This window comes from Entelurus aequoreus, linkage group LG04 (genome assembly GCF_033978785.1).
Source record: "Entelurus aequoreus isolate RoL-2023_Sb linkage group LG04, RoL_Eaeq_v1.1, whole genome shotgun sequence".
In the NCBI taxonomy this organism is placed as follows: Eukaryota; Metazoa; Chordata; class Actinopteri; order Syngnathiformes; family Syngnathidae; genus Entelurus; species Entelurus aequoreus.
This window is the reverse complement of record NC_084734.1, coordinates 79759544-79783010: the sequence shown is the minus strand read 5'-3', so window position 1 is coordinate 79783010 and position 23467 is coordinate 79759544. Positions and strand designations below refer to the sequence as shown.

At 39.1% G+C, this 23467-nt stretch overlaps 2 protein-coding genes across 5 annotated transcripts in view; one reads left to right on the top strand and one right to left on the bottom strand.

Moving 5' to 3' along the window:
• The window catches only part of LOC133649061 (sterol-4-alpha-carboxylate 3-dehydrogenase, decarboxylating-like), a 39124-nt gene that overhangs the window by 6268 nt on the left and 9389 nt on the right, over nt 1-23467 (top strand). Inside the window, exons 4-21 of one of the 2 annotated variants that reach the window (XM_062045819.1) lie at nt 526-598; nt 692-744; nt 824-896; nt 996-1048; nt 1128-1200; nt 1301-1350; nt 4397-4457; nt 4547-4617; nt 4686-5099; nt 5594-5741; nt 5844-5988; nt 6073-6208; nt 9674-9878; nt 9948-10164; nt 15543-15623; nt 18775-18936; nt 20408-20554; nt 20633-20761. In XM_062045819.1, the coding sequence (XP_061901803.1) occupies nt 526-598; nt 692-744; nt 824-896; nt 996-1048; nt 1128-1200; nt 1301-1350; nt 4397-4457; nt 4547-4617; nt 4686-5099; nt 5594-5741; nt 5844-5988; nt 6073-6208; nt 9674-9878; nt 9948-10164; nt 15543-15623; nt 18775-18936; nt 20408-20554; nt 20633-20761 (2291 nt within the window). Of the gene's footprint in view, nt 1-525; nt 599-691; nt 745-823; nt 897-995; nt 1049-1127; nt 1201-1300; nt 1351-4396; nt 4458-4546; nt 4618-4685; nt 5100-5593; nt 5742-5843; nt 5989-6072; nt 6209-9673; nt 9879-9947; nt 10165-15542; nt 15624-16724; nt 17097-18774; nt 18937-20407; nt 20555-20632; nt 20762-23467 lie in introns of those variants that run through there. The other variant, XM_062045820.1, reaches the window with a different exon arrangement.
• On the bottom strand, nt 11411-16572 carry cetn2 (centrin, EF-hand protein, 2). 3 transcript variants are annotated; one of them, XM_062045824.1, is made up of 6 exons: nt 16475-16572; nt 16225-16272; nt 15956-16120; nt 15741-15869; nt 13767-13904; nt 11411-13370 (listed from the first exon to the last, which is right to left on the bottom strand). In XM_062045824.1, exons 2-6 carry the CDS (start codon nt 16225-16227, stop codon nt 13281-13283), a joined length of 525 nt encoding a protein of 174 aa, XP_061901808.1. In that variant the 5' UTR covers nt 16228-16272; nt 16475-16572; the 3' UTR covers nt 11411-13280. The 3 variants fall into 3 exon arrangements, with proteins under 3 accessions (XP_061901808.1, XP_061901807.1, XP_061901806.1); XM_062045823.1 differs by having other exon boundaries at nt 16421-16560; XM_062045822.1 differs by having other exon boundaries at nt 16225-16563.

The following is a 23467-nucleotide window of genomic DNA, read 5'->3' as shown; positions in this document are numbered from 1 at the left end:
CACGTTCTCAGTTGGTTATTTATGCCTCATATAACGTACACTTATTCAGCCTGTTGTTCACTATTCTTTATTTATTTTAAATTGCCTTTCAAATGTCTATTCTTGGTGTTGGCTTTTATCAAATACATTTCCCCCAAAAATGCGACTTATACTCCAGTGCAACTTATATGTTTTTTTCCTTCTTTATTATGCATTTTTGGCCGGTGCGACTTATACTCCGGAGCGACTTATACTCCAAAAAATACTGTACTCCCTTTTAAAAAAAAATAAAAAATCTATAAATAAATAAACATGTGGAACGCCTAGGCGGTATCTCACCGCCCCCTCTAGCAGTGGCTCTGGCCTGGTCAGTCTAATTGGAGACTCGCTGCTTTTTGTCTCATAAAATCCTTTAGTGGAGCTTGTGCTAACCCATGTAAGACTTTGCTATTTGAAACTAAATGTTCAAAACTTAAGAATTTATACTTTTGAAAGGTATTACAAGGGTGATATGAGGATGATTTATTTTCTAATATTTTCACTCAGTTCTCGTGAGCCAGGCTACTCCAAAATCTAAAGCTACCTCAAAGAAACCACGCAGTGTTGTAAAGACCGACAGGTAGGACACGAGAGCACAATGTAAATACGTGTGTTATTCCTTCTTTATTATGACAGTTGCATGATGCCTCACCAACATGTTATTCCTTCACAGTTCCAATGTTCCTATTGTGAATTTGGATGATGACAGTGAGAAATTTGACAAAAGTGAGTTAACTTGCTCATGCATATTGTGTTGCAGATTGCATCAACACTGTTTTGTGCACTAAACTTGTTCACTCCTTAGTCCTGGTGAGCCGGGCTACTCCAAAACCTAAAGCCGCCTCAAAGAAACCATGCCATGTTGTGAAGACAGACAGGTAGGAAAATATAGCAAAATGTAAATATGTGCATTATTCTTTATTAAGACAGTTGTAACCTCACCAACATGTGAAAACCACGATGTTCTTCCTATACAGTTCCGATATTCGTACTGTGGATTTGGATGATGACAGTGGCAATTTTGACAAATGTGAGTTTACTTGCTTGTGCATAATGTGTTGAAGATTGCATCAACACTGTTTTGTGCACTAAACTTGTTCACACTTTAGTTCGTGTGAGCCAGGCTACTCCAAAAGCTAAACCTATTTCAAAGAAACCATGCAGCACTGTGAAGAAAGACAGGTAGGACACTAGAGCACACCGGTGTAAATACATTTGTGTGTTATTCCTTCTTTATTCTGACCGTTGCATGATACCTCACCAACATGTCATTTCTTTACAGTGCCAGTGTTCCCACTGTGAATTCCGACGATGACAGCGATTTTGAAAAATGTGAGTTTTCTCTTTGTACTGTAGTGCAATACATTCATTTGTGATATCCAATGCAAGGATTTCAATAAAAAGTCAATTTTAACACAAGTATGTACAGTAGTTGCAGATGATCACACAGCCAACCTTAATCCCTACAAGCCTCCTAAAATTGCTCATAATTTTGTAAATATTTTTGTGACAATCTTGGGCCAACAAGAGACTGGTCAGAGGCACTTTTGTTTGTTTTGAAGGGAGTACTCCTTATTGTAATAGTAATAAGAAACCATGACTTACTAGTGTTGCTCAGAAGGGGAATTGACAGGCGTGTCATGACTCAGAACACCAATTAAACATGCACATAATCAAAAAGATTACATTAACATACGGAGGGACAGTTTCGAAATTGGGGAAAACATACAAAAGGCAATTTAGCGCAACAAATACACTAGACCACAGGTGTGAAACTCAAGGCCCGGGGGCTAGATCTGGCCCGCAAACATCTGGAAATGATATGTGTCAATGAAGTACTTAATATTTTTTCACTAAATGTAATTGATTTTTTCATTTTGACAAAAAATATATGTACTGCTTGAAATTGCATACCTTTTTAAACTTTAATAGTATCCAATATTGCAATAAATATTACAGTATATTATCATACTTTCCAAACATTTTTGTCTAAATAAAAATAAATACTTGAATATCTGCTTGACTTATGATTTTACAGCAAACTACCCATCAAATTAATAAAAATTACAATACATTTTACGGTGTTCTTTACAGCATATTACTGTAAATTGAAAAAAAAAAACAATTGCGTTAAAATTGTATTTTTACTGTCAAATCTTGTTTTTAACGGTGTATTACTGTAAATGGAAGAATGATACATTTGTTTTTATGGTAGAAAAACTGGCAGCTGAGTTGCCAGAACAAAACAAAAAAAACTTGTACTGTTTTTCCGTTAACAATATAATTTTGTAAAAACCAATGTCAACTTAACACAAACATTCTGGCAACTAAGCTGCCAGCTTTTTCCCGTAAAACCCCCCCAAAAACAGTGGTACTGTGTTTCCATTTACTGTAAAATGTTGTAAAAAATTGAAAAAACGCTATTTTTTTAGTACAATTTTGTGAATGTAAAATTTTTATTGTAAAATCGACAGTCTACTTAACACTATATAATTAATAATGAAATCCAAAGGCAAATTCATACATTATTCGCGATTACAAGCGGCCCTCTGATGGCAGCCATAACTGTGATGTGGCCCTCAATGAAAACGAGTTTGACATCATAACAGCTACTTAAATTTGTATACGCAGCAAGGAATGATGCGAACAGGAAAGTGTTTGCCAACGACGCTACAATATGGTGCAACTGTAACAGATGCCAGATAGCGTGACAGTACGTTGTGGAGACCTCTGTCCCCTACGCCTTCAGAGCTGCGCTGGACAGAGAGTTTACTGCCCAGGGCTTTTGCCTCAGTGGCTAGCGCTGCTCGATCTGTCAAACAGTGTGCATGTGTGGCTGTGTGATTGAGACTTGAGCCTGTGCAGGGTGGACCACACGCTGGTACGCTAAACATTGTTGGTGCACACCTTTTAAACAAAACCATAATAATAAATAGTCAAATTAAAATAATTATTTCTATAAAGCCAGCATTGTTGATGCAACTCTTCTATTGTATCTTATTAAAGGCCTACTGAAACCCACTACTACCGACCACGCAGTCTGATAGTTTATATATCAATGATGAAATCTTAACATTGCAACACATGTTAGGGTTAGCTTACTAAAGTGCAATTTTAAATTTTGCGAGAAATATCCTGCTGAAAACGTCTCGGTATGATGACGCCTGCGCGTGACGTCACGGATTGTAGAGGACATTTTGGGACAGCATGGTGGCCAGCTATTAAGTCGTCTGTTTTCATCGCAAAATTTCACAGTGTTCTGGACATCTGTGTTGATGAATCTTTTGCAATTTGTTCAATGAACAATGGAGACAGCAAAGAAGAAAGCTGTAGGTGGGAAGCGGTGTATTGCGGCAGGTGTTGTGCCGGATAACGCACCCCCGCCGTAGAATACACCCCCTGACTGTTGTGCCGGATAACACAGCCGGTGTTTCATTGTTTACATTCCCGAAAGATGACAGTCAAGCTTTACCATTGGCCTGTGGAGAACTGGGACAACAGAGACTCTTACCAGGAGGACTTTGAGTTGGATACGCAGACGCGGTACGGTGAGTACGCAGCTGCGGCTTCCAAACATTTGATCGCTTGCCCGTACGTGCGTGCCGCTATGTGCATGTCGCGTACGTAACTTTGGGGACTTTGGGGAAATATATGTGCTGTATGAACTTGGGGAGGTGAACGGTACTTTGGGCTGTGGGATTGAGTGTGTTGTGCAGGTGTTTGAGTTGTATTGGCGGGTTATATGGACGGGAGGGGGGAGGTGTTTGTTATGCGGGATTAATTTGTGGCATATTAAATATAAGCCTGGTTGTGTTGTGGCTAATAGAGTATATATATGTCTTGTGTTTATTTACTGTTTTAGTCATTTCCAGCTGAATATCAGGTCCCACCCGCCTCTCACAGCATCTTCCCTATCTGAATCGCTCCCACTGCCCTCTAGTCCTTCACTCTTACTTTCCTCATCCACAAATCTTTCATCCTCGCTCAAATTAATGGGGAATCGTCGCTTTCTCGGTCCGAATCGCTCTCGCTGCTGGTGGCCATGATTGTAAACAATGTGCGGATGTGACGAGCTCCACAACCTGTGATGTCACGCACATATCGTCTGCTACTTCCGGTACAGGCAAGGCTTTTTTATCAGCGACCAAAAGTTGCTAACTTTATCGTCAATGTTCTCTACTAAATCCTTTCAGCAAAAATATGGCGATATCGCGAAATGATCAAGTATGACACAGAATGGACCTGCTATCCCCGTTTAAATAAGAAAATCGCATTTCAGTAGGCCTTTAAATTGTAGGAGTATAGTGTTTTGTTAAATAAGACAAATTGATGAATGAATTCTGTGTGACATTAAGCTCATCTTTCTGTGCATATCAAGTCCTGCAACGTGTGAAAACGCCAACGGCCAAACCGAAAAAACTGTCAGAGAGTGAGGACAGGTAATTGTTTAACTTGCCATCCAAATGTATTCATGCTGTTGATGTAACTGTGTTTTTCCAAAGTCCTCTTATTTGTGTGTATCCCAAAGCCTTAAAAAATTCATTGTGGATGATTACTCATCAGATGATGACTTCATATTGACAAAATCATCATGTAAAGGTATTCCTAATTATGGAATTGGCATTGCTTTTTATCACAAAGTAACACATACCATGCTTATTCTGCAGGACCTAAGAAGAACAACACTCCGGCCACATTAGATGCTTTCAAGAAACCTTTGTCACTGTCTCAGTGTGGCCTCTCGGTTTTCATTAGTGACAGTGATGATGATGAGGACAATATTGTCATCAAGAGCACTTGGAGGTCTCGCCACAAAACGCCATGTTCTCTGCCTAAACCTGGCAGAAATGCAATGCTTCATGACCAGAAGAACAGCCCACAGTCACCGTTTTTGCTCCCTGCACCCTCCTTCGTTTTTCCTCAGCCTTCCCCCCATCCTGCAGCATCTCCCAAGCATACGCTTTTCATTCCTTCCAAGCTGGATGACTCATCCAGTTCGGAAGATGAGTTCAGATCCCTACTTGAGAGACTTAAAAAGAACACATCCACAGGCTCTTCGTGTTCTCCTATGACGAACAAAGGTGCCAGCCCAGATTTTCCTTTTAGTTTGAAATGTGTTTTATTTTGTCATGTCATAATGACATTATCTTAACAGACACCTTAGTTAATGAGGTGGTTCCAAGGGGTAAAATGTTAGAAACAGCTTCAGTATGATACAGTAAAGTTAACTACTAACGACATTCATGAACATATTGTTGAAGGTCCCACAATAGTGTATTCCTAATGTTAGATCATACTGGTATTACGGTTATAACATTTAAAGGTCATTTTTGTATAACCAGGGACATTTAATTAATCCCTGCCTTCACAGTGTCAAAACTAAGCATGATCTTTTTAAAGGCAGGATTAGTGATCCAGCTCTTGCATAGGATGTCAGATTTTTCTCCCCCAAGTGGACCAGTGTTGTGGAGGATAAAGTGGACTAACAATGTGTTTTTGAATATGGCGTATTTATACACAGTCTAATATAATGAAAAATACTCAGAGATTAAAGTAGCTTTGTTGTTGAATACAGAATGCAGCCAGGACCCACCTGTGAAGGTACCAGCCCAACCGAGGATTGCCAGATCCTTAGGTGAACAACCTCTTGATGCAAGGACTCCAGCGAAAAGCACCACCTTGACTGTCAGTCAAACAGAACCCAGACAGGGCCCCGTCAGCAGGTGCACTTTGTTTTTTAGATTGTTGAAGCATACTGTATTTAGCATCTATCAAGCAAGGCTTTTCTGTGCCTGACCCTTTTTTCTTTTTTTTTCTTCTTCCAGGTTAGCAATGTGCAAAACCCCAGGTTGCTTCCTGGAGTCCCTGATAAACCCGTGCTCCAGATATTGTCGTCATTTTAAAAAACACAAGGAAGAGCTCACCAGCAAACTATACCAGATGTACAACAGCAGCGTGTTTGACAATGAAGTAATGTTTAATCTTTTTAAAAAATGCATCCATGTGTATAACAGCTTGGGTAATGCAGTGAATGACTCATGTTTCCTTGTCTAGCTCCCAGTCAATATGTCTGTGACTTGGAATAAGAAGATGCGTAAAACAGCAGGCTACTGCGTTACTGGGCAGGAGCGAGGAGACGGGAACCGATACGCTCGCATAGAACTCTCTGAGAAAGTCTGTGATTCTGCAGGTAATTCTTTAATACGGTGCCTTTTTAACCAGAACACTGTTACTGATGTTATAGTAGTCTTTTAGTTGATATTGGTGTATTTTTGTTTTTGAGTTGTAATCATGTGACCAAGAGGCACTTCTGAGTTTGACTCAGTGGGTAGGGGTCCTAACATGCCTTTGAGAAAATGAGCGAGAATCTGCCCAGGGAGACATGCTCATTTTCGCCAGGGTTTCGTGAAGCTCATCCATCCCGACGCTCAATGCTAGTTCAGCAGTTGGTCTCCGTTGCAAACATGGCCATGGGCAAAGGACTCCCCCGAGGCATATTCAAAAAAATTTACAAAAAAAGCACCAACATGCATCGCAGAAGTCACAAACGTGCCAAAACCAAAAGGCAAAAAACCCACATGAAAACAGTGAAACCTACATGAAAACAAGAGCGAAACCTCACAAAAAAGACTGCACAGAGCTCCAGCTGCCAGTAAAGTGGTGCCATCTTGGGGGACAAAATGAAATGGAAATCGATACATCAGAAATACAATGAAATGAGAACGCAGCAAAGATGCAGAAAAATAAAGCAAAAAGGCACAATGTAAAGAAATACCTGCAATATGAATAACTAATAACACGAAACTTTGTATTTCAATATATAAACATTACTTTTTTTAGCCTTTGTTTACAAAAAAAAATCTAAGCCTTCTGCATCTTTTTGATTTTTCACTTTGTGGTCCATGGTAGGCCTGTTTTAAAATTTGTAGCTGCAGAGAAAAATAATACATTTGCTGTTGCATTTTTGAGCATGAGTGTTAACATGGCCGAAAGTTACTGATTTAAGGCATGAAGACTCCTAAATTTTGGACACAAAATTAAAAGATTGATTGTAAATTTTGTCTCATAGTTCATAATGAACCGGTGCTGGTTTTTGACATGTGACCTCCAGGATTTCCACGGGTCATTAAATGGATTCCGCCAGAGTGCAGCTGGAATAGGCTCCAGCCCTCTGTGAACCCGAGATGTTAGTCAATAAGTCAATTAATCGAACGATAAATGGAAATTAACTTAACATTGCCGTCATCGATAAATTGCTACGTCCGTGTGTTTTCTTTTTCGTCTCTGGCTTTCAAACTGGCTACAGAAGTCTCACTCTGTGCAACGCTCTCAGCACCTGAGCGCATTTATTAAAGGGTGAACTTACATCAACAGATCTGAGCCTCTTCTCAGTCATGCACAATCTTTGTTTAGCTAAAGAGGGCTTCGGATTTTTGGCTAAAGTATTTCACAATGTGTGCCAGAAGCCATTTTAAAAAGTGAGCGTAATCGTTCATGATAGCGCTACTCATATTTCCGAACTATCCAGTGGAAAATAACATTGCACCGGCTGTGATACGATGGAGAAATACTGAGAGTCAATAGATAAGAAGTCCCTCCGTCGTTATAAGAAGCAAACAGCCGTAATTGGAAGCAAAGATCGACGAGTCTGAGTGGAGCAGGGACCACGACATCTTCCCCGATATCTCATACCTGGACTTTGTGAACTACTGAATTTTTCAACACAGCCCATTTTACACCTTAAAGGACTTTCAAAATGATAAGAGTCAAAGGCTATGACTGCTTTGTTTGTGGATAGGTTCGTGACGTTTGTTTATCTGTATAAACCCAGTGGACATTGTGTCATCAAGCCAGGCTAGAGTAATGGCTTCTCAGAAATGATCTCTCCTAAGTTTGAAATCCTGGATGATCACGGATAACCAATCTAATGTCATCACAGCACACTGACTGTAAGGAATTATTGGGAGAATGATGTTCTCATGTCGCTTTAGTTCTTTTATTTGTGGAGGCTACTGTCAGGATGAGAGAAGTGACTATTATTTTTGTTATCAATACAACTACTACCAAAGTTCTTCGACCAAGCACATCAAGTTAATGCATAGTGGGTCTGTCATATATTTAGATTAATTTCTACTTACAAAATGTTCTTAATTACCTGAAAAGACATGATCCGAACAAACACCAAGTCTTCATAGCACATCTTGGTTGATAGCAGCAATCCATGCTCGCCTTAGCCTTTTATCTCTTCTTTTTATCCGCTTCTGTTTGTCCAGAAATACGCTTAGGAATCACTTCATTGTGGCAGTTGGCAATCTCACATATCATCGGTATTATTAGTATCACTAGTTGAATGGTCAGCAACAATGGGCATGATACAAATTAACCCTTCTAATATGGCCAAAGGCAATGCATTGTGGGAAATGAAGAAACATCCGATACCCCTCTATAAGCAGGCGGGACCTACCGGTACTTGCAATTATTTTGCACATATTTTCCTGTGTGTAGCAGTGGTAGCGACTCTCACTTTAATGTTGGAGCTGGAACTAATCATTTTAATAAAACGGTCACTTTTAACACGCACATTGCTTCAAAACCATCCATCCATCCATCCATGGATGGATGGATGGATATTTTTGTTGAAATAAAATTAGGGGGAAAAGAACGATAGTTGGTCAACTTGTTACGAAAACATTTCCTGGGTTCACACAGCCCACCTTTGCGAACGTGTTTTCCTACGGTTTTGAAGCAATGTGCGCATTAAAAGTGACCGTTTCATTAAAATGATTAGTTCCAGCTCCAACGTTCTTTTATCCCCTAATTTTATTTAAACAAAAATATGATAAACAAAATTCAAACAATCAGAACATACAAGTAAACATGTTTCTATAAATTTTTTTCTAAATATGAACATAGAAATGTTTTCTCAATAATGTTCAATTGCCATAAGGATTTAGTAACCAAAATAAATATTAAACATGTGCAAGGGATAGCAAAATAAAAACATATTAAAATGTTTTTGTTTTGTCTTTGATGTAAATTGTCTTTATAGTGTACTTTAGGAATTTTTTCATGACCTTTTTGTTTTCTTGGGCATCATTAGTGAGCGGTGGTTTACGCCCGTCCATGATGAACCCAGAGATGAAAGTCGTTCTGCAGTATGTGCAAAATTAAACTCCAAACTTAGCTCAGTGGGTATTAATGCAGTGAAATCACACATGCTATTAGCTAATCGCAAGTCAGCGATCAAAGGCAGGCAGCCGTTATCGGTGCCAAATTTCTTTTGACGTGACCAACAAAGCAACTTTTGAGCAAAGCAAAAATGAAAACATTTAAGAAATTTCTCACCTTTAACAGTCTTGTTAATGTGCATTTTTAAAACTATTCAAGATAACCAGTGTGTATTGTTAACAATTTTGTCTATACAGACAATTGTAAACTATATATTTCATCTGCAGTAGGACTTGAACATTAAAATTGTTTTAAATGGCATTATATTAGCCTTGGTGATACCTGCAGAAAGCTTGGACCTAGTCTGTCATTTCCATCGTTAAATAGGCTCCCTACTGACTGAACCAGATTACGAGTGTTCTTTTAAATCCTTGAACTCCTGCTTGTAGAACTGATTTAATTATTACCAATGATCCAATCCTCTTAGATCGCCTCAGAGACACTCTGATCCACGAGATGTGCCACGCAGCAACCTGGCTGATCAACGGCGTAAGGGACGGACACGGAGGCTTCTGGAAGCTGTATGCTCGCAAGTCCATCCTGGTGCACCCTGAGCTACCAATGGTGACTCGCTGCCACAGCTATGACATCAAGTACAAGTTTATGTACCAGTGCACTCGCTGTCAGAACAAGTCAGTTAAAGAGATTTCAAGTTTATGCCGTTTTTACCGTGTATACTTACTTCCTGTGCATGTCTACAGGATCGGCCGCCATTCCAAGTCACTGGACACGCAGCGGTTTGTGTGTGCACTTTGCACTGGTCAGCTCATCTTGCTCGCGCCGTCAAAGCCTCGCCCTCCGACACCTTTTGCTAGCTTTGTCAAGGAAAATTACAAGACTGTACGCCAGGAGTTCACGGGTCAAAGTCATGCAGAAGTCATGCGAAAACTCAGTGCAGACTTTGCATCTAAGAACAAGGTCAGTGAAAATTGACATTCTTGCCTAAATAATGCTGATGTAAGTGGAACACAGCAACAGAACCACAGTAAGAATATAATGGCTGTATACAATGGCCTAGTAAGTGATCGGTTGTGTATTTTAGGGTCAATGTTTAGATTCTGTCAAGCGCTGAGCCAATCTAACTGTGGTGTTTTAAGGAGTTGACTTCTAGATTATCTTGTGTCCGGTTTCATACGACTAATAAAAGTTAACATGTTTATGCATCGAAACTGGTCATTTTTTCCTTCCCACAAATTGTATGAAGTCTGCAACAACAAAGGTCATCAGTCAATGGTATTACCGTGATCCAGTATGACATTATATCAAAGTATCCAAATGTATTAGATTATGCTTCCTAAATAAATGCTAAATACCAATGCATCACTAAGGTGGTGTGCAGGGACAATAGCTATTATGCATAACAATGAAGTAAACGTGAGTTTAAAAAAAAAAAATAGGAGGGCAAAATGCTTCAATGGGGAAGGGTGGGTCTGTTGAATAAGTGGCTGTACCAGCAACTTGAGGGTTCCAGGTTCGATTCCCCCTTCCGCCCTTGTAGTCACTGCTGTTGTGTCCTGGGGCAAGACTATTTACCCAGCTGCTCCCAGTGTGCCACTCACACTGGTTTAAATGTAGCTAATGGGTTTCATTATGTAAAGCACTATATACCGTATTTTTCGGAGTATAAGTCGCTCCGGAGTGTAAGTCGCACTGGCCGAAAATGCATAATAAAGAAGGAAAAAAACATAAGTCGCACTGGAGTATAAGTCGCATTTTTTGGGGAAATGTATTTGATAAAAGCCAACACCAAGAATAGACATTTAAAAGGCAATTTAAAATAAATAAAAAATAGTGAACAGGCTGAATAAGTGTACGTTATATGACGCATAAATAACCAACTGAGAACGTGCCTGGTATGTTAACGTAACATATTATGGTAAGAGTCATTCAAATAACTACAACATATAGAACATGCTATACGTTTACCAAACAATCTGTCACTCCTAATCGCTAAATCCGATGAAATCTTATACGTCTAGTCTCTTACGTGAATGAGCTAAATAATATTATTTGATATTTTACGGTAATGTGTTAATCATTTCACACATAGGTCGCTCCTTAGTATAAGTCGCACCCCCGGCCAAACTATGAAAAAAACTGCGACTTATAGTCCGAAAAATATGGTAAATACAATTCACTACAATAATCTGTACAATAAGCAATATTATTTGTATATTTTTTTATGCACTGTACAACATACAAAACATTCAAAAATACAGACAAAACACTATGTATTATTCAAAAGATTAGCCATGTTCATACTGTAACATATTGGAAAGAGACAATTGGCATGTAATTTTCTATATTCTGTGAAGGTGTTGCTATTTTCATTTTGTGCGCATCATGGCAAAGCTTCCTTATGATGTGTAAAGATGTATTATGCTCTATCACTGACTTTGTCTTGACAGCATGCCTAGTTCATACTAGTTAATGTACAAACTAAATATGCCGGTATTATTTTAAGAATGTTGTACGATTGTAATGCAGGCACTGAGAGTATTTGACAAATTACAGTAATCTTCACAACAGTATGCGGTATCGAACCAGAGAGTCTGTTAACTTGACAGCAATGTTGTGATTGTACAACGACCTAGATAGGATTTTAAAGGCCTACTGAAAGTCACTACTACCAACCACGCAGTCTGATAGTTTATATATCAATGATGAAATCTTAACATTGCAACACATGCCAATACGGCCGGGTTAACTTATAAAGTGCAATTTTAAATTTCCCGCTAAACTTCCGGTTGAAAAACGTCTATGTATGATGACGTATGCGCGTGACGTCACTAGCTAAACGGAAGTATTGGTACACCATTGAATCCAATACAAAAAAGCTCTGTTTTCATCTCAAAATTCCACAGTATTCTGGACATCTGTGTTGGTGAATCTTTTGCAATTTGTTTAATGAACAATGAAGACTGCAAAGAAGAAAGTTGTAGGTGTATTAGCGGCTGGCTGCAGCAACACAACCAGGAGGATTTTGACTTGGATAGCAGACGCGCTAGCCGCCGACCGCACGGAAGATCGGGTGAAGTCCTTCGTCCTTCTGTCGATCGCTGGAACGCAGGTGAGCACGGGTGTTGATGAGCAGATGAGGGCTGGCGTAGGTGGAGCGCTAATGTTTTTATCATAGGTCTGTGAGGTCCCGTTGCTAAGTTAGCTTCAATGGTGTCGTTAGCAACAGCATTTTTAAGCTTCGCCAAGCTGGAAATTATTAACCGTGTATTTACATGTCCACAGTTTAATAGTAGTGTTGATCTTCTGTCTATCCTTCCAGTCAGTGGTTTATTTATTTTGTTTCTATCTGCATTTGAGCCCGATGCTATCACGTTAGCTCAGTAGCTTAAGAGCTTCACCGATGTATTGTCGTGGGAATAAAAGTCACTGAATGTCCATTTCGCGTTCTCGAGTCTCATTTTCAAGAGGATATAGTATCCGAGGTGGTTTAAAATACAAATCCGTGATCCACAACAGAAAAAGGAGAAAGTGTGGAATCCAATGAACCCTTGTACCTAAGTTACGGTCAGAGCGAAAAAAGATACGTCCTGCACTGCATTCTAGTCCTTCACTCTCACGATCCTCATCCACAAATCTTTCCTCCTCGCTCAAATTAATGGGGTAATCGTCGCTTTCTCGGTCCGAATCTCTCGCTGCATTGTAAACAATGGGGAAATGTGAGCAGCCCTCCAGCCTGCGACGTCACGCTACTTCCGGTACGGGCAAGGCTTTTTTTTAATTAGTGAACAAAAGTTGCGAACTTTATCGTCGTTGTTCTCTACTAAATCCTTTCGGCAAAAATATAGCAATATCGCGAAATGATCAAGTATGACACATAGAATGGATCTGCTATCCCCGTTTAAATAAAAAAAAAATCATTTCAGTAGGCCTTTAAATATATGTTTAAAGTTAATTTCCATTTCTGACACGTCGCAACAATTGTAATGATAAAAGTAAAATGGACAATTGCGAGAGAATGAAATCTAAAAGCAGCTTTCCGTGTCAAACCGTTTTGTCAGGAATATAGACTTCCATCAATACAGGGACGTTTTCTTCATAATCCGCAGGAACTCCTGTTGGTTTACTTCTCCATCTCCATCTCGGTCCGCCTCGTCAATCATTTCCTTCATCGCAAAAAAAGTGGGAGAATAGCAGCACATGTCAATGAAGCGGTCACTTTTGCAGCAGAGATTCTCAAACTGCGGTACGTGGACTACTATTAGTATGCGGGCTCCATCCAGTGGTATGCTATAGAATCACTTGATAAAAGTACAGTGTTTTATTTTTCTATATTTACACACAGTGTGGCTGTTCATATTGGGTATATTGTTGTAGTGGCCAAAAATATGAAACAATACTTGTTAAATAAAACTTCTGCCTTGCTTTTAATGAATACTTAGGACTACTACGCTACTGTATTTTAATACTGGTCATTTTGGTTGTATACTTGGTGAGCTAAGTGTTTTAGTTTAGTTTATGTGAACCCCTTTAACCAGAACAAGGCCCATAATGAGACTGACCTGCAGCTCGTCATCTGTGAGGGTCTCTCCCAGATCCTTGGCGACTCTTTTCAGGTTCTTGAAGGAGATCCTGCCGGTTTCGTCGTCGTCAAATAGGCGGAAGGCTTTTAGTATTTCCTCTTTGGAATCCTTTTCAGCCTAAATGGAAAAGCAGTTTTACTGAAGGTGCTACTACGCGTGCACACGTCCTACCAGTGGCTGCAATTTTAAAATCCAAAGCACATGCTGATTGCGTGCGTGGAATGGAGGATTGCACCGATTATGCGGCCATCCATCCATTTTCTACCGCTTGTCCCTTTCGGGTTTGCGGGAGCCTATCTCAGCTGCATTCGGGCGGAAGGCGGGGTACATCCTGGACAGAGGTGGGTAGTAACGCGCTACATTTACTCCGTTACATCTACTTGAGTAACTTTTGGGATAAATTGTACTTCTAAGAGTAGTTTTAATGCAACATACTTTTACTTTTACTTGAGTATATTTATAGAGAAGAAACGCTACTTTTACTACGCTCCATTTATCTACATTCAACTCGCTACTGATTTTTATCGGTCTGTTAATGCACGCTTTGTTTGTTTTGGTTTGTCAGACAGACCTTCAAAGTAGGATCTATCGCATGCCTGCGTTTTACCAATCAAATGCAGTCACTGGTGACGTTTGACTCCGTTTCACCAATCAAATACAGTCACTGGTGACGTTTGACTCTGTTTCACCAATCAAACAGAGCCAGGCGGTCACATGATTAACAAGCTTAAGCTTACATGAACTCAACATCAAATTTGAGGAAGCACATCGCAGTAAGTAACGTTAATAGATATTTTGGCTGTCAACGAAAGCTGATGTTAGCTTCCCTGCTATGAATCACTGTCAAATGTACATCGTGTGGGGACATTTATTAACGTATTGCAGCCTCATAGACACACACACACACACACACACACACACACACACACACACACACACACGCATGCATAGAAACACGAGTGTGTTCCCAGGTGCAGCCCACACCTATCAGTTTATGGTTTGTGTAAAGGCTAACTTGTTATTTTCCTTTGTAATCTCTGCCTACTGAGCCTATGGTGCTGTTAAGTTATTGTGGCTCAATTTGCCTTCATTTTTTTTATGTTAATGTATTATTATTTAATATATATTATTGTTTGCTCTTGAACGCATCGTAGTTATCCCCTCAACTCCCCCCAAAATGGATTAACTCGCTGGAATAAAAAAGACAATATAACATACATCCATAAACGCGGATGCATATGAAAAAGTGCAATATATTTATCTGTACAGTAACCTATTTATTTATTTATATCTGCACCTTATTGCTTATTTATCCTGCACTACCATGAGCTAGTGCAACAACATTTCGTTCTTATCTGTACTGTAAAGTTCAAATTTGAATGACCATAAAGTCTAGGTCTAAGTTTTAGTTGCTTAACAGATATTCCTGGCTCTGAATTTGCTCATTGCTATTTTTATGTTTTTGTGCATTATTTGTTGCCGTCATCATTAAACGAACAGGTTACTCATCAGTTACTCAGTACTTGAGTAGTTTTTTCACAACATACTTTTTACTTTTACTCAAGTAAATATTTGGGTGACTACTCCTTACTTTTACTTGAGTAATAAATCTCTAAAGTAACAGTACTCTTACTTGAGTACAATTTCTGGCTACTCTACCCACGTCTGACCCTGGACAAGTCGCCAACACAGATAGACACACAACATTCACACACTAGGTCCAATATTTTGTGTTGCCTATCAACCTATCCCCAGGTGCATGTTTTTGGAGGTGGGGGGAAGCCAGAGTCCCTGGAGGGAACCCACGCAGTCACGAGGATTCTGGACCTTCGTATTGTGAGTCACATGCACTAACCACTGTACCACCGTGCCGATTATGCAGCTTTTGTGCTTTTATATTTTCTTTGTTTGCTTGGCTATCCACTCATCCCCCACAAACATGTTTTCATTTACCATCTTTTGTGTCATGACGCTGAGGAAGTCTCCAGAGGAGATCTTTCCCGTGCCATCCTTATCCACTTCACCGATCATCTTCTTAATCTCCTCTTTTTTGGGTTCAAAGCCCAGAGCTCTCATCGAAACCTTAAAACACAACAAAAAAACATGTTGCGTTCAATATAAATATATTAAATGACTTTAAATTGGAATTTTTTATTTTTTTTTCCTACCTTGAGTTCTTTAACGTCAATGTATCCAGATCCATCTGTGTCAAAGAGCTCAAAGGCCTCTTTGATCTCCTGTTTCTGCTCCTCAGTCAGCTCAGCTTTGAGTGCTGTCTTCTTGCGAGGAGGAGGCACCGGTCCCTGTAAGGATGGTCTCTTATTGGCACACGCCTGGTGGACACACAAAACAAACCTCTTTATAAATGAAATACAATATTGTAGGACAAGCGGTAGTAAATGGATGGATTGTAGCGAATACAATATGTTTTACTCACCATCAGTTGTGTGGGCAAAGCGAATCTGCTGTTTATACCCAGGCGTCCCTAGTAAAGATGAAAGTATGACACCGCTTTACACTTTTAAATTAGCTGCACACACCAGCCTTGTATGTTATATTCCTAAAAACATAAAAAAATAACAGAACAGCGGCGGATGTGTAAATAAATGAAATTGGGTTTTTTTCTCCCCTACGTTAGCGTTCTCGATTTAGCAGCTGCTGTCCGTGGAAGCGCTTGTTTTGTCCACCTTGGGGTGCCTGGAACACGAATGCCGTTCAGATGGTATGGCTGGTTAAAAGAGGTGCACGCGGTGAGTACAATCAAACGCATTGATCGGGCAAAACGGGGATTGGTTGTTAGAAATCACGTGGTGTGAAGACGCGGAGCTAAGCACTATGCACTGACAAAATGGATCGCTTCGACTTTTTTTTTTTCTAACCGTAACTGTTTTGTATACATTAACGTCGCTACCATAGATTGACATAAGTTTGTATTATTTTGTTATATTATATAACTACTCTATACATCGAATTACCCTATGGGAACCTTTACTTGTGTGTTCAGCTCAGTGGCGGACAGTTCGACGTAGGGGGCGTACACGTCTTTGATTGGACAAAAATGTGGCGTTCTTTGACGCTCTCCTTTTCTGATTGGCTTATTTAATACGTCATTACCCCGCTACCCAATCAAAGGGCGGTATTTACTCAGCTGATAAAACCCCATGAAAACCAAACGCATGGTACCTGTTAAACTAACTTTAAACCAAGTATCGTTCACTCGTAGTTATCAGTGGTGTTTTTGGAGTTATTGCCTTTAATTTTACACTTAAAAAAACCCCAAAACAGACTATGGCCACTCGTGTTCGACCGGTGAGTATAACATTTCATTAATTTTTTTGTATTTATCTCCTTCATTGATGTGCATCTTAGATCGATAGACAATTAAACCTCAGAAACTAAACACACATTTACACACCAATGCCTGAGAAGTAGCAGGATGAAGAAAAATCTTATATTTTCCTGCCCCTTCAACATAATACATAGAGTCTTATTTAATGGATATACAAACCAAACAAATATATCCAAATATAATGAAAACAAACAAAAAAACACACACAAAAACACAACAAGTGCAAGAATTCATGAAGTACAAACCGAACAAAAACAAGTAATATACACCACGGGATGATATAAAACAAATACGAAACCAGACAAAAAAACAAGTAAAATAATAAATATAAAGCAAAAGGTAAACACTTATGGCTGTCCATATGACCTTATTGTTCTGTCTTTATATATGTTTTTAAATTTGAATATATTTTTACAGTCTTTTATCTCATTGTAAAGAGAATTCCATAGTTTAACCCCCACCACTGATATACACATTTGTTTTAAAGTTGGCCTTGAATACTGATGTTTGAAATGACCTTTTCTTCTATGCTCTTCATTCTCAGAAGTGATGACAAACATTTTTTGTAAATTTGCTGGTAATGTTTTACTTTTAGCCTTAAACATGACACATAATGTCTGTAACTTTACTAGCTCCTGTAGTTTCAATAAACCAGAATTAATAAATAATATGTTAGTGTGTTCCAAGTAATCTACTTTATGAATAATCCTTATAGCTCTTTTCTGTAGTTGATACAATGCCTTTATGTTACTCTTATATGTGTTCCCCCACACTTCCACACAGTAGCTGATATATGGCAATATAAGTGCACAATACAATATATGCATTGCCCTGTAATCTAACACATATTGACCTTGTTTAATATAAAATATTCTTAGACATCTTTTTCCGTACATGTGCAATATGAGATTTCCATGTCAGACCGTCATCCAGTATCACTCTTAAAAATCTAAGTTCAGAAACCCTTTCAATATCAATTCCATCTATTGACAGTTTGATCGTTTCCTCCCTTTTACAAAAAATCATAAACTTAGTTTTTTCACATCTAACTAATTTATTGACATCAAACCATCTCTTAAGTTTAATCATTTCCTGTTCAATAATGTTTGATTCAAACGCTTTTAAGTCATGTCCCGAACTATAAAAGTTGGTGTCGTCCGCAAATAATACACATTTCAATAACTTTGATACCTCACATATATCATTAATATATCAAATAAACAATTTTGGTCCCAAAACCGAATCTTGTGGAATTCCACATTCAATCCTCATTTGTTCAGATGTATTACCCACAAAATCCACATACTCTTGTCTATTATCTAAATAACTTCTTAGCCAGTCTAAAACTACTCCTCTCACACCAAATGAATGCAACTTGGACAATAATATAGAATGATCTATAGTGTCAAATGCTTTTTTAAGATGGATAAACACCCCTATAGTGTATTTCTTATCTGTTGCTGTTGCTATATCCTCCATTATATTCATTACAGCTGAAGCAGTGGATCTATTGCTCCGGAATCCATACTGGCTCTCACTTAACATGTACTTTTCAATAAAACGGTCTAATTTTTCATATATTTTAGGTGATTTTGTAAGTTTTTTTTCCCCCGATTATGCACATTGTTTTTCATGCAGAGTAATAAGCGGTGTGCAGTGATCGGGGGGTCAGGTTTCCTGGGCCGACACTTGGTGGAGAAGCTCCTGGATCGTGGCTACACAGTGGCCGTGTTTGACATCCGACAGAGCTTCGAGCTCCCCGGGGTCACCTTCCACCAGGGAGACCTGTGCGACATGGAGGTGAGGCTCCATCCTCTGCAGACACACAAGGCTCCAAAAGCTCATGCATAGGGATGATGTTTGATAAGAAATTATCGAGTTCGAGCCCATTATCGAATCCTCTTATCGAACCGATTCCTTATCAATTCTCTTATCGAATCCAGATAGGTTGTTGTATATGGGGAAAAAACACAATATTTGGTTTAACAAAAGCTCACTTTTATTTTATAACAAAAAAATAAAATAGATAAATATTGACTGTAAGCCCCCCCCAAAAAATATATATATATTGACTGTTGTTACCCAAAGTATATTAAGAAAAACAAATATATACAGTAAGACAAAAACAACCTGTCTGTGATCACTATAGGTGCATAAATAATAATATAGTGTTAAATAAAATCAGTCCTTTGGGCACAAAACTTAAAATAATACAGCTCTCCAAATAGTGCACTTCTGATGCTACTGGAACATACTAACTACACACACTATGACACTAAGGAGACCACAGTCATCAATCAACAATTCTTCCCCCCTTACATGAGAGCGAAGCCTGGCAATAATTGCATATTGCCTCTTCTGCCCTCACTATACGTGTTGAGGTTATACAGCTTGACAGACAGCTAACAAACAATCCAAAGCAGATTAATCCATTTAGGCTCTTTATTGTTGTTGATCTTGCTTTGTCTTTTCCTATCTTTACTTTTGTCTTGCACTGGACTGTTATTTTTTATTTTTTTAAACTGAAATACACACAATGACAAATGTATAAGCTATGTGATTCAATTAACATACTGAAATTTAATACACAATATGTAAATATTAGCTTCACACAAATATACAGTACTATTCATCCAACAAATAATTCAGAGTGTTGAAACTATTTCGATGGTGGAAATACACGACTGGCAGCCATTTTAAGTCCTCAAAACATCCATTGAAACAGTGCACAAAAATCGTTTTTCATTAAACATCTTAGTATCAAACTTAACCACTTTCCACCGTTACATAAACAAGTTAAACAGTTTACTTACAGACTTATCTTTTCCAAGGCTTGTAAGAGCTAACACAACTTGTCTACTTCTCAATTGTCTCGCCAACCCGGAAGTGCCCAAACTAATGACGCGTAGTATTTTCATATCGCCACAAGGTGTCAGTAAGAGTCTACAATCAAATGTGCATAACATTGCAGGTTCCACAGGGCATTTCCTGTATGTGGGAAGGGATTCGTTCCCAGGGATTCGAATAAAGAACCAACTCTTTTTCTTTACTATAGTGGCCTCGATAACGGGAACTGGTTCTCAAAAAGGGATTCGAGTCCATGGAATCGGTTCTTTTCTTATCGAACAACCGGGAGAACCGATTTCGAACATCATCCCTACTCATACATAACACTTTTATTTTGAAAAGTGACATGTCTGCATGGAGCCTCATTCGTCTGATTGACACATTAAGAAAAAACTATCCTCTTTAACATGTGTTTTTGCTTCAGGCCCTGCTGCCAGCACTGAATGGCGTGTCTCTGGTCTTCCACTGCGCCTCTCCATCACCTGCAAGTGATGACAGGCGACTCTTTGAAAAGGTCAACATTCAGGGCACGAAGATCGTTATTCAGGCTTGCGCCAAGGCCGGAGTACAGGTGAGATATGCAGGTACAGGCGAGTCTGGATTACAGATGTTGGCACAGAGGTGTTTTAAACTGGCTTGTTTTTGTCAGAAACTGGTGTTGACCAGTAGTGCCAGTGTGGTGTTTGAGGGGGTCCACATCAAGAATGGCAGGGAAGATTTGCCGTATGCCAAGAAGCCTATCGACTACTACACGCAGACCAAGATTGAGCAAGAGAAGGTAGGGGGTTACATTGTTGTGTACTTACAGTGGATTCATTTCATTTATTCATTTCAGGCGATGACATAAAAAAAATACAAGGTAGACAACACATAATAATTTTAATTAATATAATGCAAAAGGTAATGTACATACAGTATGTAAGCATGATGATCCAACTTTGCCTGAAAGGGAGTGAGAAGATAATTTATTCAACCCCACCCCCAGTTCTCCATCCAGTGGTTAATACATTGAGCTTCACTGTTAGTTTGTTTAAGGATTATATATAATACAAATGTTGTATTATGTTGGCATTACAACAGGTAACAATAATTATTACACTGTAACAATAATTCGTATCAACAATGTAGGAAGAATGAACAATACCAACAATGGTAATAGACAACATAGCAATAATGGTAAGGAAACATTGAGCACATGTTAACACTTTGAGACAGAGTACAACAGCAAGTCAAATTAAAGACCCTCATCTCTATATTTGAACCATACCCGATGTTTGTAAAATAGTTTAAAAATCGATTAATAGTAGAGATGTCCGATAATGGCTTTTTTTCCGATATCCGATATCCGATATTCCGATATTGTCCAACTCTTAATTACAGATTCCGATATCTACCGATATACAAACCCCGTTTCCATATGAGTTGGGAAATTGTGTTAGATGTAAATATAAACGGAATACAATGATTGACAAAGACAACATATTTGATGTTCAAACTGATAAACATATATTTTTTTTGCAAATAATCATTAACTTTAGAATTTGATGCCAGCAACACGTGACAAATAAGTTGGGAAAGGTGGCAATAAATACTGATAAAGTTGAGGAATGCTCATCAAAGACTTATTTGGAACATCCCACAGGTGAACAGGCAAATTGGGAACAGGTGGGTGCCATGATCGGGTATAAAAGTAGACTCCATGAAATGCTCAGTCATTCACAAACAAGGATGGGGCGAGGGTCACCACTTTGTCAACAAATGCGTGAGCAAATTGTTGAACAGTTTAAGAAAAACCTTTCTCAACCAGCTATTGCAAGGAATTTAGGGATTTCACCATCTACGGTCCGTAATATCATCAAAGGGTTCAGAGAATCTGGAGAAATCACTGCACGTAAGCAGCTAAGCCCGTGACCTTCGATCCCTCAGGCTTTACTGTATCAACAAGCGACATCAGTGTGTAAAGGATATCCCCACATGGGCTCAGGAACACTTCAGAAACCCACTGTCAGTAACTACAGTTGGTCGCTACATCTGTAAGTGCAAGTTAAAACTCTCCTATGCAAGGCGAAAACCGTTTATCAATAACACCCAGAAACGCCGTCGCCTTCGCTGGCCTGAGCTCATCTAAGATGGACTGATACAAAGTGGAAAAGTGTTCTGTGGTCTGACGAGTCCACATTTCAAATTGTTTTTGGAAACTGTGGACGTCGTGTCCTCCGGACCAAAGAGGAAAAGAACCATCCGGATTGTTATAGGCGCAAAGTTGAAAAGCCAGCATATGTGATGGTATGTGGGTGTATTAGTGCCCAAGACATGGGTAACTTACACATCTACGAAGGCGCCATTAATGCTGAAAGGTACATACAGGTTTTGGAGCAACATATGTTGCCATCCAAGCAACGTTACCTTGGACGCCCCTGCTTATTTCAGCAAGACAATGCCAAGCCACGTGTTACATCAACGTGGCTTCATAGTAAAAGAGTGCCGGTACTAGACTGGCCTGTCTGTAGTCCAGACCTGTCTCCCATTGAAAATGTGTGGCGCATTATTAAGCCTAAAATACCACAACGGAGACCCCCGGACTGTTGAACAACTTAAGCTGTACATCAAGCAAGAATGGGAAATAATTCCACCTGAGAAGCTTAAAAAAATGTGTCTCCTCAGTTCCCAAACGTTTACTGAGTGTTGTTAAAAGGAAAGGCCATGTAACACAGTGGTGAACATGCCCTTTCCCAACTACTTTGGCACGTGTTGCAGCCATGAAATTCTAAGTTAATTATTATTTGCAAAAAAAAAATAAAAGTTTATGAGTTTGAACATCAAATATCTTGTCTTTGTAGTGCATTCAATTGAATATGGGTTGAAAAGGATTTGCAAATCATTGTATTGCGTTTATATTTACATCTAACACAATTTCCCAACTCATATGGAAACGGGGTTTGTATATACAGTCCTCCCATTTTCTTTGAGTGGATTGGCCGCTGTATCGCAGTTTCTCCATATGTATAACTGAAACAAGTTAATGCAGCCAATTTTGAAAGGATAGAGGTGTCTTCCATTCTGCCAGTATGAGTTTCTAGGCCAGCCCTATACCCATTAAGAGTGCCGATTAGGTGTAGAGGGGAAGAGTTAATGAGTCTACTGAACATCCAAACAGGGCTAAGTCTCTGTCAGGTAAGAATTGGCTTTGGAAAACTTCAGGAAAAAAAGAGAAAAGACAAAGTATTTTTTCGCGATGGATTGATGACACACAGCTAAGTAGCCTTCTGCTGCTTTACTGTGAGCTGGCCGCGATGTCCTGCTGTTCCCGCGTCATCGCATCTCGGCTCGTCAAAGTTATTCTAGATCAGTGGTTCTTAACCTTGTTGGAGGTACCGAACCCCCCGAGTGAAAAATATTGTTATATATATATTTTTTAAATTCAAGACAAAGTTATATGTTTTTTTAATGGTGCACAAAATGAACCGTGCATGAACATCACCTT

What these genes read in the sequence shown, in the direction of transcription:
- cetn2 (XM_062045824.1), bottom strand. An exon ending in TTGACGTTAAAGAACTCAAG is followed by an intron (nt 15,870 to 15,955) that starts GTAGGAAAAAAA and finishes TTGTGTTTTAAG; the next exon opens with GTTTCGATGAGAGCTCTGGG. An exon ending in GCGTCATGACACAAAAGATG is followed by an intron (nt 13,905 to 15,740) that starts GTAAATGAAAAC and finishes TTTTCCATTTAG; the next exon opens with GCTGAAAAGGATTCCAAAGA.